We start from the raw sequence: 15,362 nt of genomic DNA, 5'->3' as shown, positions 1-15,362 counted from the left end.
CTCCTATAGTGATTAATAACCTATGTGTTCTTCATTTGACTAAGTGATCATTTGAATAAATTACAGTTTATTCACATTCTAGGCAATATTGCCAGACAAAGCTGGAACATTTAGAAAGGAGAGGGTTTGACTTTCCTGGGCATCAGAAAAAGGAATTTGGAGGAACCAGCAGATGGTTGGTTATGTGGCTGGACTTCCACGTAGTCAATCGCGATTTGGGTCCTGAATCCGGTGGCTTGAAACTCACTCTGGGCATTGTGTGAGTGTCTGAAATCTTGAAAGGAGAAGGGACTAAGGCATGGCCATACCCTTTGGTGGGTAATTTCTCATTTCTTTCTCTCTGTCTCTCTCTTTGTCTCTCTGGCAAGCACATACACCCTATAGCAAAAATCTAAGGAAAAAAAAACAAGAAAAAGGAAAAAGGAATTCAGAGTCAAAAGTTGCTCTGGGATAACTGAAGTTGGCTGAATCTGACACTGTTGAGGGGGGAGGCAGAGACAAGGGTGATCCCTCAGCAGCCCTGACATGAATTGCCTTGATTATGGGCAAACCACACCTACAGTGACACGACTCACGTTTACCAACGTCAGTACTGGCTTTGCAGCTTGGGTACTCTTTAATTCTCTCTTGTATTTCACTCCTAACTTGAATTTCAAGCCTTCAAATAGGCCAAGTTCTCACATGTTCTCAGCATGCTGAGCTCACTCACGCTCCCTCCTGGAATCTGCAGACCCCACAGCATCCTGCGCGGACTCACATTTTCACTCACCCTGCCCTCCTCATCCCCACCACACACACACACACACACAAACACACGACAGGGCAAAGTCCTAGGATAAGACCTATGAGCAACTTGGAGTTGGCAGGTGGCGGGGTGGTTAAGGGAGCTGGACTCCCACATGACCGACTATGGATCGAGTCCTGAACCTGGCAGCTTGCTTTCTTACTTTTTTTTTCTCTCTCTGTACCTCTCTGATCAAATTAGAAGGAAGGAAGGAAGGAAAGAAAGAAAGTAAAATAATTCTTTAAAAATAAAAAGACATACGAACAACCTAGTAAACTCCTCTCTTCTTCTCACTGGTGCAGCTGGTCCTCAGCACCTGTTACGTACCAGGCAATGTACGTTTTTTGCCTCTCCTTCTTACAAAACCCCCTGGAGTGGAGATCGTCCCTGCTCACAAATGTGGGCAAAAGTCAGAGGTTGTAAGTCAAGCCCCACATGCTCAACATCACATACTTAGTAAGTATCAGCATCCGGATCAAAACTTTGGTCTTGAGAACCAGCAGTTAGCGTAATGGCTATGTCGCTGGACTCCCACGTAGTCGACCGCAGTTCGCGTCCCGGACCCGGTGGCTTAAAACTCACGCCGGGCGCGTGTGCGTGCGTGCCCAAGATCCCGAGAGGAGAATGGAGGAGAAGGGATTGTGGCGTGATCATCCCCCCTGGGGGGTAATTTCTCACTTTCTGTCTCTCTGTCTCTCTCTGTCTGGCGAGCACACGCGCCCTATAGCGAAAACCTCTCCAAAAAAAAAAAAAAAAAAATCTTTGGTCTTGCTGTTACCAAAAACCCATTTTTCCCCCTAAACAGGCAAGTGTGAGCATCCAAAGCAGAAATCAGATGCTAGATTCTCAAAATGCAGTAGGTTTTTTTTTTTTTTTTCCAAAAGTAAGAGAAAAAGGAGGGAGCAAGAAAAACAATCACAGAGGCAAAAATCTCACATTTTTCTTTTCCTTTGGCCTCTAATCTCTGTGACCATGCCAGGCGTGCACAGCACTAACCAAGTAGGGTTTTACAAGAAAAAAAAATAGCAGACTCTGAAGAGAAAATATGAACAGGCTAAAAATGACAAATGTCCTGATCCAGGTTTCATCTTTGCTCTTTTAAACTTAGTATTTAATTTCTTTCTTTCTTTTTTAAATTTTCCATAAGAGAGAAGAAGAGAGCCAGAGAGAAAGGGAGCCCCCCCCCCCCCCCCCCACCCCCACTGCCGCCCCCTGCGGCATGGTCAGCCACAATCCCTTTTTCTCTATTTCACCATCCTGTTGGTATTTGGGGCACACATACACATGCACCTGGTATGTTTCTCAAGCCTCAAGGTCCAAGACTTGGATCACGCAATAGTCATGTGGGACCTAGTTCTCTAAACTACCACTACTGCCTTTTATTTTGCAAAAATGAGTTAGTACATTAAGGATTTTTATTTTTTGAGAGATTTTTGCTAGAGGGCATATACGCTCTTTGGAGAGACAGAGAGAGAAAATGAGAAATCACCCCCCACCCCAGGAGGATGGCCACACTGCAATCCCTTCTCCCGCATTCTCTCAGGATTTGGGTTGCGTGTGCGTGCGCAAACACCCACACATGCCTGGCATGGTCTTCAAGCTGCCAGGTTTGGGGGACTCAAACTGCAGTTAGCCATGTGAGAGTTCAGTGCCTTAACCACTACACCGTCTCTCATCACAGTGCATTAAGAATTTTAAAAATGGGACCAGCAGATGGTGTAATGGTTACATTGCTGGACTCCCACATAGTTGAAGTTGGTTCGAGTCCTGAACCCAGCAGCATAAATCTCACACCAGGCATGTATGTGTGCATGGCAAGATCACTGGAGGAGAAGGGATTGTGGCATGGCCATCCCTTCCAGGGGGTGATTTCTCGCTTTCTGTTTTTCTCTCTCTGTCTCTCTGGCAAGTGCATGTGCCCTATAGCAAAAAATCTCTCTTAAAAAAGAAAAACAGAATTTTTAAAACTTCAGGGCCAGCTGATACAATGTTCTATGATGTTGGATCACATGGGAAGGTCCTGGGTTAACATTTTGTGGCTTTCCTGTGCATACTGGGTGTGTACATGCACATGTCTGTGAGCCAGACTGCTGAAGCTGGGGGTAGATTGTGAGGCAAAGACCCTATTGAAGGTGCCTCTCTTTCTACCTTTTTCTTTCTCATGGAAGAAATAAATAAACTACAAATTAAAAAAAGAAGAAGAAGCTTTAAAAGCTTTGTGCTCTATAGCAGAAACTGAAATATTGGAAGGTTAATAGCAGGAAGGTCAAGGGCTGATACTAGACAGTATAGGAGGGGGTCAGTGTAAAAAGTAAATAAAACACTTACTAGACGCAAAACTGAAAAGTTATCTGTTGATGATAATATAATGTATAAGGTAATGTCTTTGACTCGACTAATATGCACCTATTCATGTTGGGAAGAAAACATGTTGTACACTGTAAAGATATGGGGCCAGTAGGTAGCGTAGTGGTTAAGGCACTGGACTCCCACATGGCCGATTGTGGTTCAAGTCTTGGACCCAGCAGCATGAAACTCACACCGGGGACATGAGCATGCTTGCCAAAAATCCTGAGAGGAGAGTGGAGGAGAAAGGATTGCAGCATGGCTATCCCCACTGGAGGGTGATTTCTCACTTTCTCTCTGTCTCCCCAGTGAGCAAAGGAAAAAAAAAAAAATGTACAGCGATTAATGTAAATTAAAAAAAAAAAAGCAAAAAAGAAAAGCTTTGCACCTTTTTACCCTGGCAAACCCACTCATAGTTTGCCTCCTCTGTGAAAGAGGAAGGGAGGGAGAGCTGTCATTTAAGGGTAGAAAGGAAACTTCAAATGAGATCTCAGAACTCATGGGAAGGAAGAATGGAGAAGGGGATTCTCTGTTTCCCACCATGAGGTACTTTCCAAGACTAGGCTGCTGTGCCAAATGGGGACTACCATCCAACATTCGAGTACGCGGAAGGGGCCAGCAGACAGTGTAGCAGTTATGTTGCTGGACTCCCACATGGCCAACTGCGGTTTGAGTCTGGACCTGGTGGCTTGAAACTCACACCGGGCATGTGTGCTTGCATGCCCAAAATCTCAAGAGGAGAATGGAGAAGGGGTTGTGGTGTGGCCTTCCCCCCGGGGGGTGATTTCTCACTTTCCCTCTCACTCTCTCTGTTTCTCTCTCTCTCTCTCCAGCAACCACACATGCCCTAAGGCAAAAACATCCCTAACCAAAAAAAATTTTTTAAAAAGTAGATGGAAAATATACCAGTGACATTTACAACTCAATGCTGTCCATTCCCAAATGCATGTACATCTATGCACATTTATTCAGCCGGCCTTCCCTATACAGTATCAGACTAGGCAAGGTGTTTTCATTTCTAGAAGATATCCACAGCACAGAAATATAGATGCAGAAAAAAATTTTTTTTGGTTTAAGTTAAGAACTGTTTTTGGAGGACTAGATGGGGGTTCCCCTCCTCTACGCATGAAGGGTTCTGCTTGGAAGGGTGTGGTAGGCAGTGAGGTGGAGCGTAGTCCTTCCTGTGAGGGGTGGTGGCCTGACCTAGTGGAAGTTCTGGACTTCTAAGTGTTTTTCAAGGACTCAGGCGCTGGGCTCCACTCAACAGGTTAACAAAAAGTACTCAGCAGGTTAACAAAAAGTACACAGGTTCAATCCTATCAGAGTTTATGTCTGAGCCTGCTATCTCTCCAAGTATATTTGCCATCAGTGCTTACTGCATTTCCTTAGATAACAGTGTAAATGTGGGAGCAAAAGGGACGGGCAATGACTAAAGGACAAAGAGTGAGAGACACAAAGAGTAGGGAGAGAAGATAATGGGACAAGGAAAGCAGGCTGCGTAGGGGGAGGACCTGTGTCTAGGTATTACAGGTTTAACAAAGGCGTGGCTTATGCCCCTCCACAGTGTGGGCTTGGGTAGCACTAAGTATGGGGCTCCTCTGAAGAGGACTGAAACAGTCTAAGCATTTACTATGTTAAGACATGGTACTCAGGACTTTATTGCCTATAACCTCATTTAAGCTTTGCAATAAAGCCATAAAATAAGCTTTATTTTATCACAATTTCTTCCATGAGAACAATTCTCAGAGAATTAAGTAACTTATTTAAGGTCACCCAGCTGGTAGGTAGCACAGCTAGATTTAAATTTGGCCTCTAAAATTCCAGTCTATACTGTTTCTACTATATTACTTCGTCTTTTGGAGAAGTTTTTAAATGTTTGAGATTTAATCCTGTGATGAAAATTCATAAATTTAAGGGGCTTTCAGAAATTTATTTTAACCATTTGTTTTAACCATTTTTTATATAAGAATTCATTTTTTCTCTTTATTTTTTTGCTAATACAACATAAATAGTAAGACAATAAAAACATAAAGTAAAATAGTAAACAATAAAGGAAGATATAAAGTAAAATATTCCTCCTTGTTCACCATGAATTCCACTGTCCAGGGTTACTACTGTTGATAATTTGGTATCCCTCCCTCCACATCTTTTTCTATGCTGTTTTTTTCTTTTTAATTACCTTATGTGTACTGATTTGCAACTTTGTTTCTTCTTTAAACTAGTGATATCTTATTATATTTTATATCAGTAAAGACAGATTGAATTTTAGTGGCTGCATGAAAATCCACTCCATGGATGAGCCATAATCCGTTGTACACATTTTCCTAATGATAGACATTCAGGTCGTTTCTGATTTTTTTCACTGTTACAAACAATGCTGACATGAATTATTAAAATAACTATCTTTATACAAGTACCTCTTCACATGCATATTATTATTATTATTCCAGAAGGATATAGTTCTCAAAGTGAACTAGCTCAGTAAATGGGAATACATCTTTTATACTCTAATAAGTTACTTCCAGAAAAAAGTGTAGTCTCATGAAAAGTGAGTGACAGTCCCATGTTTCACCATAAAGGGGGAAATATCAATCTTTTATGAAGCTTTGATAAACTATAAAGTTAAAAAAATAAATAACCACTTAGGTGGTTTGAGCTTGACATTCCTTTGGTTACTAAGGGAAGAAGACTAGACCTGGTCGAGGAGCAGATGCTCGGGGTTTCCCAAAGTCATTAACCCAGGTTAGTGACTCATGTCCCCACACTAATCTCAGAGCACATGCAAATTTGGGCCACGCCAGAATGCATTCAGTCATTCATTTTTTTTCAGTACTTTTTCTGAGCCAAGCACTGTTCAGATGATGCAGATACAGTAGTAAAGAGAGACAAGGTCCCTATACTCTTGGAATTTAAACTCGGTGGGAGAATCAACAATGAACATTTAAATGCATAGATACGGAACTTCCTGCCATGGTTGAGTTTCACAGAGGTGATGAGACATACTGGAGTTTTGAATATTAAATCCTACTGCTGTATAAAAAGGAATTGGACAGACATATGTATCTAAATGCTCCTGATAGTTCTTCCTAGTTATTTCAAATTCTAAATCAAGTTCAATATCTAAACTATCATCCTTCCTTTTAAACCTGCAGCTCTCCAGTGTTTTCCAGGGAATGGGCAAGACCGAAGTCTAGAAATCATCTTTGTCATCTCTTTCGCCCTTACCCTTTGTGCACAATCTATCACCAAATTGGGTCGATGTATGTCCTTAATATTTCTGACATCTCTCTCTTTTGCTCTCTCTCCATCTTTACCTTCATCCTAGTACAAGCTACCATCATTTCCAGATTGCATACTGCCTGAGCTTAACTAGGATCTGCACATGCCCTGGTTCTTCTCCATGTAAATTCCACACTACTGTTAGTTTCCCAATTTCTCTTCCTTAAAAACCTCCAACACACTGGTTCATTGTTTGTAAGATACACCCAAAACCACCTACCATGACCCATAAAACCAAGCATATCTGGCCTTACCCACCCCTCTGGCCTCATCTCCACTCCACTCCCTGTGGTTTCTTCCATTCCGTCACACTGCCATTGTGCCCATCTCTCAAAGTCACTGAGAGACTACTCAGTGTCTTGCACAAGCTATTTCTTTGGTTTTGAATGATCATTCCTCAGCTGTCCACTCAAGCATTGTTTTTTCAGGGAGAGACTCCCAGTTAGTTAAGCAAAGCCCATCTATCATGTGTCATGGCAGTACCTTGTATGTCTCTGTTATGGCCCCTTCCCAGTTTTGTTTCTACAGTTGCTTGTATGCCCTGTAGATTGTAAGCACCACAGGGGCTGGGGCCATGGTTGCTTTTGTTTGCCAGCACAATGTCTTGCACGGAGTGAGCGTTAAACATTTGCTGATGAAAGAATACATCCATGTAAGACAGGCTAAATTGCTTGAAGCAAATTTTAAGTGTTCTACAAGTTCAGAAGATAAAGTTAACCACCTGTAGTATAGGCAGACAAAAGCAATGGTAAGAATGTATGTTGAGGTTAGGGAGGAACACACTGACACCACGCCCACATCAGTGAGGCCACGGCTGACCAAGTAAGTGAGCCCAGAATGAGTGACCCTTGAATTCTTTTTTTTTTTTTGGAGAGATTTTCACTGTAGGGCGCGTGCGCTCGCCAGACAGACAGAGAGAGACATAGAGATAGAAAGCAAGAAATCACCCCCCAGGGGGGATGGTCACGCCGCAATCCCTTCTCCTCCATTCTCCTCTCGGGATCTTGGGCACGCACGCACACGCGCCTGGCGTGAGTTTTAAGCCACCGGATCCGGGACACAAACCGCGGTCGACTACGTGGGAGTCCAGCGACATAGCCATTACGCTAACTGCTGGTTCCCAGTGACCCTTGAATTCTAAACTAAGAGCTTAAACTCGCTCTTGGAAAACATGGGGATCTAGTGGAGGTTCCTGGATGGAGGATTAATGTAAGGTGGGAAAGATTAACCTAGGTAGGTTAACCTAACATCTGAGTAGAGGATGACTGGAAATACAAAACGAAGTACCTGGCCTAGAGGCTAGGAGATGGTAAAGATGATTAAAGTAGACTAGTGTAAGTATTGTCCCCAGGAATAAAAAATAAGGGACAGATCTAGGGGCTAAGCAACAGAACTCAGCTACAAACGGGGCATGGAAAATGAAAAAAACATCAAACTTCTTTCCTCTGACCCCACCTTACCTCAAGATTGGCAGATTGGGAGACCCAGGAATAAGGACTGGAGAAAGACAAGACCTGTTCACTCTTCCTAAACCTTAAAACACACAATTTTATTTTCCCCCAAGGACTTCAAATAATGAAATATATTATTATGCCAAAAGAAACTAAACTGTGCATTAGTTACCCAACATCGCATGCTGGTGCATTACTGTTCGGGTAAGATGTCTGATATAATTAGCATGCAGACAGACATTCAGAAGGCAGTCACCTATTTCGACTTCAGTTTATCAAAATTCAATTAAACACACAAACAAATAAACACACAAAAAACCCTGCTCCACCTATCAGCAGGTATGAAAGAGAGGAAAGCAGAGGCTGAAGGGTGAGGGTGCCAGGGTTCTGGGCCCAGCTTTTAAACTAACTCCATTGTGTCAACTGAGACACATGACTACCCTGGACCTAGATTTCCTTATCTGCAAAACTTGCTGGAAGGGAAGACAGGGCTGGGAGTGATTTCTACCTGCTTTGAACAAAGCACTAAAATTCTGGGAAGGTACTTCAGAGGCCCTCATGGGAGCAAGAAAGAAGCTGAATGGGCCGTCTCCCATCTACCACCTATATCCCTTTTACCTGAGAAGCTCCACTTCATTATCTACCATACCAGGGATCTTTAAAAGATTTCATTAAGTTTCCAGTATGATTCTAATCTTCACCTCCACCACACAAGAAAATTACTGGTCTGGATGCTCTCTATGGATGTCAGCCTCAGGGTTAACTGTCAAATTGCCCAAAGAATGATAACAAGTTGATAGCTAAGTGGTAAGTTAATACTACTCCATAAAGTTTTTAAAAAGTTTTAAAAAAAATACACAAAGGGACCAGCAGTTGGTGTAATGGCTATGTTGCTGGACTCCCATGTAGTCAACTGCAGATCGAGACCCAGACCCTCTGGCTTAAACTCACGCCAGGCACGTGTGCATACATGCCCAAGATCCTGAGAGGAGAATGGAGGAGAAGGGATTGCAGTGTGGTCATCCCCCCTGGGAGGTGATTCTCACTTTCTGTCTTTCTGTCTCTCTCTGTCTTTCTGGCGAGCACACTATAGCAAACCCTGTCCCCCCAAAAAAAGCACAAATGACACCCACCGTCTTAGAATATGGGGGGGGGGAACTGAACTGTTATTTTAAGAGTAAATTTTGAGATTGGACAAAGGCAACCAGAGCTATTCGCCCATTATGTAAAGAACTGCAGGTACTTACTTTAGCCTTAATTTAATATTTTGTTTTAAGGAGAAAATATTTACATATCACTTGTGTGGTAAACAATTATTTCTTTAAAAAAAATCTCTGGGGACCAGCAGATGGCATAATGGTTATGTCACTGGACTCCCACGTAGTTGACCACAGTTCGAGTTCTGGACTCAGAGGCTTAAAATTCACACAAGGTGCGTGTATGTGTGTGCCCAAAATCCTGAGAGGAGAATGGAGAAGAGACTGCGGTGTGGCCAACCCCCCTGTGGGGTGACTTTTCACGTTCTGTCTCTCTGTCTCTCTCCATCTTTCTGGTGAGCGCATGTGCCCTATAGCAAAAGAACTCTCTCAAAAAAAAACAAAAAACAACAAAAAGAAAACAACTCTGACAATTGATCTTTACAGAGTTCAGAATATAGGAACTGTGGTAACTTTCCAAGATCCCCTGACCTCAGAAGCTTCATCAGGGGCCCCAAGCCACACTGACCAATGCATACCTCAACCTGATATAACTTCACTATTGGCCTACACTTTTTAGTTGTGGTAACTTGGATGCAAATCAGAGAATTTGGTTGACTCTTATTTAGAAATAGAAGAGAATAAGGTGATGGACCAAAATGAACACACTCTAGTACGTTTTCCAAAGTAAGTATCGCAACTCATATTCGGCCTTGAGAAAATCAACTTTCTGTATTTTTCTATTTAATATTGTTAATGTGGAGATTGTTTTCTATGCATTTAAATATTTGGTATCAATTGTTATTATTTTATTCAATGGCTTTTTTTTTCACTGCCAGAGGGTGCATGTGCTAGTCAGAAAAAGAGAAAGTAAGCACCCCCAAATAGGGTATGGTCATGCCACAATCCACTCTCCTCCATTCTCTATCCTGTAAGAATTTGGGGCATGTACATACACATGTACCTGGTGTGTTTTTCAAGTGTCTGGACCAGTATTCAAACCACAGTTGGTCATGTGGGATCTAGCTCCCTTAACCATTTTGCCATGGAGCTGGCCCCAACAGATATTTTTGCAAACCATTTTTTTTTTCTATTTGATAAACTGTATATGTGTGAGTACATGTAGCAATGTAACTTACATTTCTTACTAGAAGCTGTAAAAAAAAATTTTTTTTTGAAAAGCACTGGGAACAAGAGAGGAAGCTTAATCTTCAGTTTGAGCATAAGAGTATTCGGCGAAGTTTTGTTTAAAATTGTAGAAAAAGGTGAGAGCAGTGGGGAAGGACTCATGCTCAACATTTCCAGAGTGATGACCATGTTTAACACTGTGTTTGATCTTTTTTTTTTTAAAAAAAGAATCATTTACTTGTTATTATCTTTTAATTTGATCAGAGAGAGACAGAAAGTGAGAAAGCAAGCCACCAGGTAGAAGATTTGAACTACAGTCATCCATGTAGGAGTCCAACAACTTAACCGCCATGCCACCTGTCAGCCCCTTAACCAAACCAACAAGAGTTGGGCCTTGTGGGAACCAGCAGTTAGTGTAATGGCTATGTTGCTGGACTCCCATGTAGTCGACCCCGGTTCGCGTCCCGGACCCAGTGGCTTAAAACTCACGCTGGGCGCGTGTGCGTGCGTGCCCAAGATCCTGAGAGGAGAATGGAGGAGAAGGGATTGTGGCGTGACCATCCCTCCTGGGGGGTGATTTCTCACTTTCTGTCTCTATGTCTCGCTCTGTCTGTCTGGTGAGCGCACGTGCCCTATAGCAAAAACCTCTCAAAAAAAAAAAAAGAAAAAAGAGTTGGGCCTTGCTCCCAAGGGAGGGGTAAGGATAAGAAAGTTTGTTGGAAATTTCAGTTTTTCTAGATGAAGCAAGTTTAACTAATTTATCCAAAGTCATAGTTGGTAGGTGGCAGATTCCAAATTCCAACGTGGTGATCACCTGACAGCTCAGTTTCTTAGACATAGGAAGAAAGAGGATGAAAAAATCCACTTCTTTAAAGTTGGGTTTTAACAAGACTACTTGAGTCTAAATAATGACTACCATGATCATAATAGCTAATATTTATTAATCTCTTCACTTTGTTCAGACGCCATATTAAGTGTTTTAAAATGTTTATTTCATTTTTTTTAAAGGAGATTTTTGCTACAGGGAGTGTGTATTTGCTGGAGAGACAGAGAGAGAGAATGTGGGGAGTGAGTCCCCAGGGTCAGGGGGATGGCCATGTCACAATCCCTTCTCCTTCATTCTTTTCTTAGGCATTTGGACATGCATGTACATGTGCCCAGCGGGATTTTCAACCTGCCAGGTCAGCCATGTAGGAGTCCAGCACCTCAACCACTATGCCACTTGCTGGTCCCTAAAATGTTTACTTCATTTGATCGTCACAAAACCTTATGAGATATGTACTATAATGATTCCTGTTTACTGGAAGCTTTGAACAGTTTAGTAAATTGCCCAGAGTCATACAAACATCATTGATGCAGACCACATTAAAGAGCTGTATGCAGTTTTATTTACATTCTACACATAGTAGCTATTTCCCCTCAAAGTAGAGTCAAACAGTTAAAATCTCAAGTTCTCATCTATGAAGTGAAAGTGACTTTAGATGTCCACGTAGGACTTTTTGACTTTCAGCATTCTCTGGCTAGAAAGGGTGCCACACAAGTAGGCTTCCATTTAAAGAATGTCAGGCAACCCCCACAGACTGCATCAATGCACCAGGTTAGCACCCTGACTGTGAACACTAAGTGATTGATTCATAAAGACTTGGAGCTCTGCTTTCCGAAGTACTGCTCCATTTAGCAATTTGCTTTACTATCAGAATATACTCTCAGGTTACAACCACTGTATTTGAAAAATGGTCACTGTTCAATATTCTTCATAAAGGTTCAATAGCTTTTGAAAATGTTACGCTGCTGTCTTTAAGGATTAGGATTTATACCCTAGTGGGAGTTCTGTCTATAAGGCTTTTTTAATTCTATTGACCTGGGTGGCTGCTGTCTATAAAGTCCCACTTCTGGGGACGGGGTGACGGGGGCAGAGCAGGGAACAGATATCATTTTCCTGAATAGGCAGCTCCAGCACCTTTAGAAATCTCCAGCTGCTGGGACCAGTATTTAGCGTAATGGCTATGTCACGGGACTACCACATAGTCGACTGCGGTTTGAGTCCCAGACCTGGTGGCTTAAACTCACGCCAGGCGTGTGTGCGTGCATGCCCAAGATCCCAAGAGGAGAATGGAGGAGAAGGGATTGTGGCATGGCCATCCCCCCTAGGGGGTGATTTCTCACTGTCTCTCTGTCTCTCTCTGTCTGTCTGGCAAGCACATGTGCCCCATAGCAAAAAAAAAAAAAAAAAAAGAAGAAATCTCCAGCTGCTGTAAAATTTTAGATGAGCTTGTGAAGCACAGGAGAAAAGACCACAAAGCTGCGGGATTTTATGAATTTGCATTCACAATCTAAACAGGGGACTCCAATGGAATTTGGGGCATCCCTTTTATGTCATGGGTGTGCAACATTTAGTCTTGTCAGCATCAGACAATTTATGGGATCTATATCCTGTACTAAACCTTGTAAGCCACAAGGCTTTGGGATACTAATTTTCTAGTTTTTTTCCCTTTTATTCTCAGCATTAAACTTATGTTATTATAGAATCTGATCTGAATGAGCCTTAGTTAGATCTCAGAGATTCTCCTGTCTTATCCAGCCTGTAAAAAGGACATTCTTTGTACAGTTTCATATCAAATCTTTTCCCTCAAAAAAAATTCAAGACTTGGACCAGCAGATGTATGGTGGTTAAGGTGCTGGATCCTACAAGGCCATCTCCATGGTTCAAGTCCTGGACTCAGCAGCTTGAAAAATATGCTAGATGAATGTGTGTATGTGCCCCAAATCCTGAAAGAAGAAGGAGAAGAAATCACCGCCAGGGGGTGATTTCTCACTTTCCCTCTCCCTATTTCTGTCTCTCCAGCAGGCAAATGTACCTTGTGGCAAAAAAATCAAGAAAAAAAAAATTCAAGACAAAAATTGATCTATGAGCAAACTCTGAGCTGACTTTCCAACGATCACTTAGAGGTAAGAGAGCAGTTATTCTTATAAGAGGGGAGGAAAGTAAAATGAAACAAAACAGTAAAAACTCCCGAGAGAACCTATTAGTTCTTGTTTGCAAGGTTCCATCGTTTTAAATGCCGAAAGAGCATGCACATACGATCGCTCAGTTACCCTCTCCCACCTGGTCTCACTCATGCAGATACACACTTCTGTCATATTTCTAAGAGATACCCCAAGACCGATAGCACCATGTTCTCCACATTAAGGGAGGGGACTGGTGTGGAGCTGAAGAGGATGAAGCTGAGAAGACAGGTGGTTGAGCACTTGGTGGGGAGATAACAAGCAAGGAGTAAAATCAGACAAGTGGGTGGACACAAAGAAAGTAGAAAAGTGACCCTGGGCATGGCTGGCAAAAAGGCACAAGCTCCGGCTTTGTAAAATAGATTCGGAATCAAGTGGAACTTTGCTTAATACACTGAGGACACATTATAACCTACCAGGAATAAAGTAAATGCATTTCTGGGCTAATATGGTTATCATCATATATAAAGCCTAAAAATGAGTATCAGATGAAAGGAAAAAGAATTAGGAATTTTAAGAGTGGTGCTTTTGGCCCTATCAGTTCAGCTCCAGAGATCAAGAAGTGCCTAATGACTTCAGGAGGGGAAGCCCAAAGGCCTTAGGTTTCTTTCTTAGTTGCACCTGTTTCGGCAGGGCCTGGGTTAATAAAAGAGGAAAACAACAGGTTCCCACAGACAGAAACTCGATCCAGTCTCACAACTCCTGGCACCCGCGCCAAGCGTCGCCAAAGCAGAGCGTAGGCCTGCACTACCCTGCCCGTGGCCGGCTCTGCAAGGCCAGGCCACAATGGCGTCCTGTCTCCTCGGGCCCACGGTGGGTCCCACGTTTCCACGGCTCACCTGCTGGGAGCCAGGAGAAGAGCAGCAGTGCAGGTGCGGACAGCTCAGGGCCCATGCTGGCCCCTCTCTGCCCCTTTCAGCTCAGGGGTTCCAGGACAACGGATCTTTCTTCATCAGTCGCTGCCCCAGGACGCACCACTTCGCCATGAACGCCCTCGGGTTTCTCTTCACTCGGAGCAGCGCAGCCCGAGAGCCAGCTCGGGTCCTGGCGCAGGTACCGCCTGGCTCATCCCCACCTGCGGCACTCCCCGTGGCTCCGCCTCCCGCCCCGCGGCCGTTTCCTGCTCCGCCCCCGGCTCCTGGGAGGACAGGGGCCACCTTTCCTACCTGCCACCGCCCCCTCTGCAGGCGGCCAGGTGAGTCTTCGCCTCACTGAAACACCTGTTCTGCGACGCGACGCGCCGCTGCCGACTCAGAATGTTCACTTCTTCCAGAAGTTCTCGGGGGAACTCGCTCCTAGCAAATTTCTCCCCCCTTTTCTAGGATTATGTGAATATAACTTTCTAAGGCATATATCCTGCGTTGTATTTCTGTCCACTGACATGTGCTTTAAAAACTTTATTTCACACTAAAAACACAGTAATGTGAAGTTTTCACATGACATCTGTTCAGAAACTAAAGAGTAGTTTCTAGAATATAGGGTATGAACTAGAAAAATAGACTTTCTTTTTTCTTTCTCCGTTATTTATCTATTTATTTTTTACATTCAATCACTATATACCTTTACAGCATATGGAATGAATTTTTTAGCATGAATGCACTGTACATTAGTCCATTCAAAGATATTACTATACATATGATCATTAACAGATAATTTTCCATTTTTGTATACGTTTTTTTCCTCTCTTGATTCCTTCCCTTGCAGCCTCTCCATTTCCCACTCTCCTCCCTCACTGTCTCTAGTATCCACTATTGCTCTCCTTGTTTTTATACCTTCTCATCATTCAGTTTCTGCTATAGAGTGAAGACATTCAGTATATTATATATTAAGTGGGGACATACATTGCCTCTCCTTCATAGTCTGGCTCGCTTCACTTAGCATTAAATCTTCCATGTTTGTCCATTTCTATAAAATGTTTCTGTCTCATTTTTTTAATGGCTGAGTAGTATTCCATGGTGTATATGTGCCACAGTTTTTTCATCCATTCATCTATTCTTGGACATTTAGGTTGATTCCATGTCTTCGCAATTGTGAATAACTCTGCAATAAATGTGGATGCACAAGTTTTTGTCTAACTGAGTGTATTCCTATCCTTTGGGTAGATACCAGGGAGGGGAACTGTTGGATCATATGGTAGTTTTATTTGTGGGTCCTTGAGGAACCTCCATATTG

At 42.9% G+C, this 15,362-nt stretch overlaps 1 protein-coding gene across 3 annotated transcripts in view; it reads right to left on the bottom strand.

The window, feature by feature from the left end:
- Nucleotides 1-14,307, bottom strand: part of ILDR1 (immunoglobulin like domain containing receptor 1) — a 43,612-nt gene extending 29,305 nt beyond the window's left edge. Inside the window, exon 1 of one of the 3 annotated variants that reach the window (XM_014593208.2) lies at nt 14,030-14,307. In XM_014593208.2, coding sequence (XP_014448694.1) covers nt 14,030-14,084 — 55 coding nt within the window. In that variant the 5' untranslated portion in view covers nt 14,085-14,307. The remainder of the gene's footprint in view (nt 1-14,029) is intronic. The other 2 variants (XM_006162364.3, XM_006162365.2) reach the window with 2 other exon arrangements.
- Nucleotides 14,308-15,362: the final 1,055 nt, after the last annotated feature.

The sequence above is a fragment of the Tupaia chinensis genome, unplaced genomic scaffold (assembly GCF_000334495.1).
Source record: "Tupaia chinensis unplaced genomic scaffold, TupChi_1.0 Scaffold139927_1, whole genome shotgun sequence".
NCBI classification, from domain to species: Eukaryota; Metazoa; Chordata; class Mammalia; order Scandentia; family Tupaiidae; genus Tupaia; species Tupaia belangeri.
Note: the sequence above shows the minus strand (reverse complement) of the source record. Positions and strands in the feature narration are given on the sequence as shown.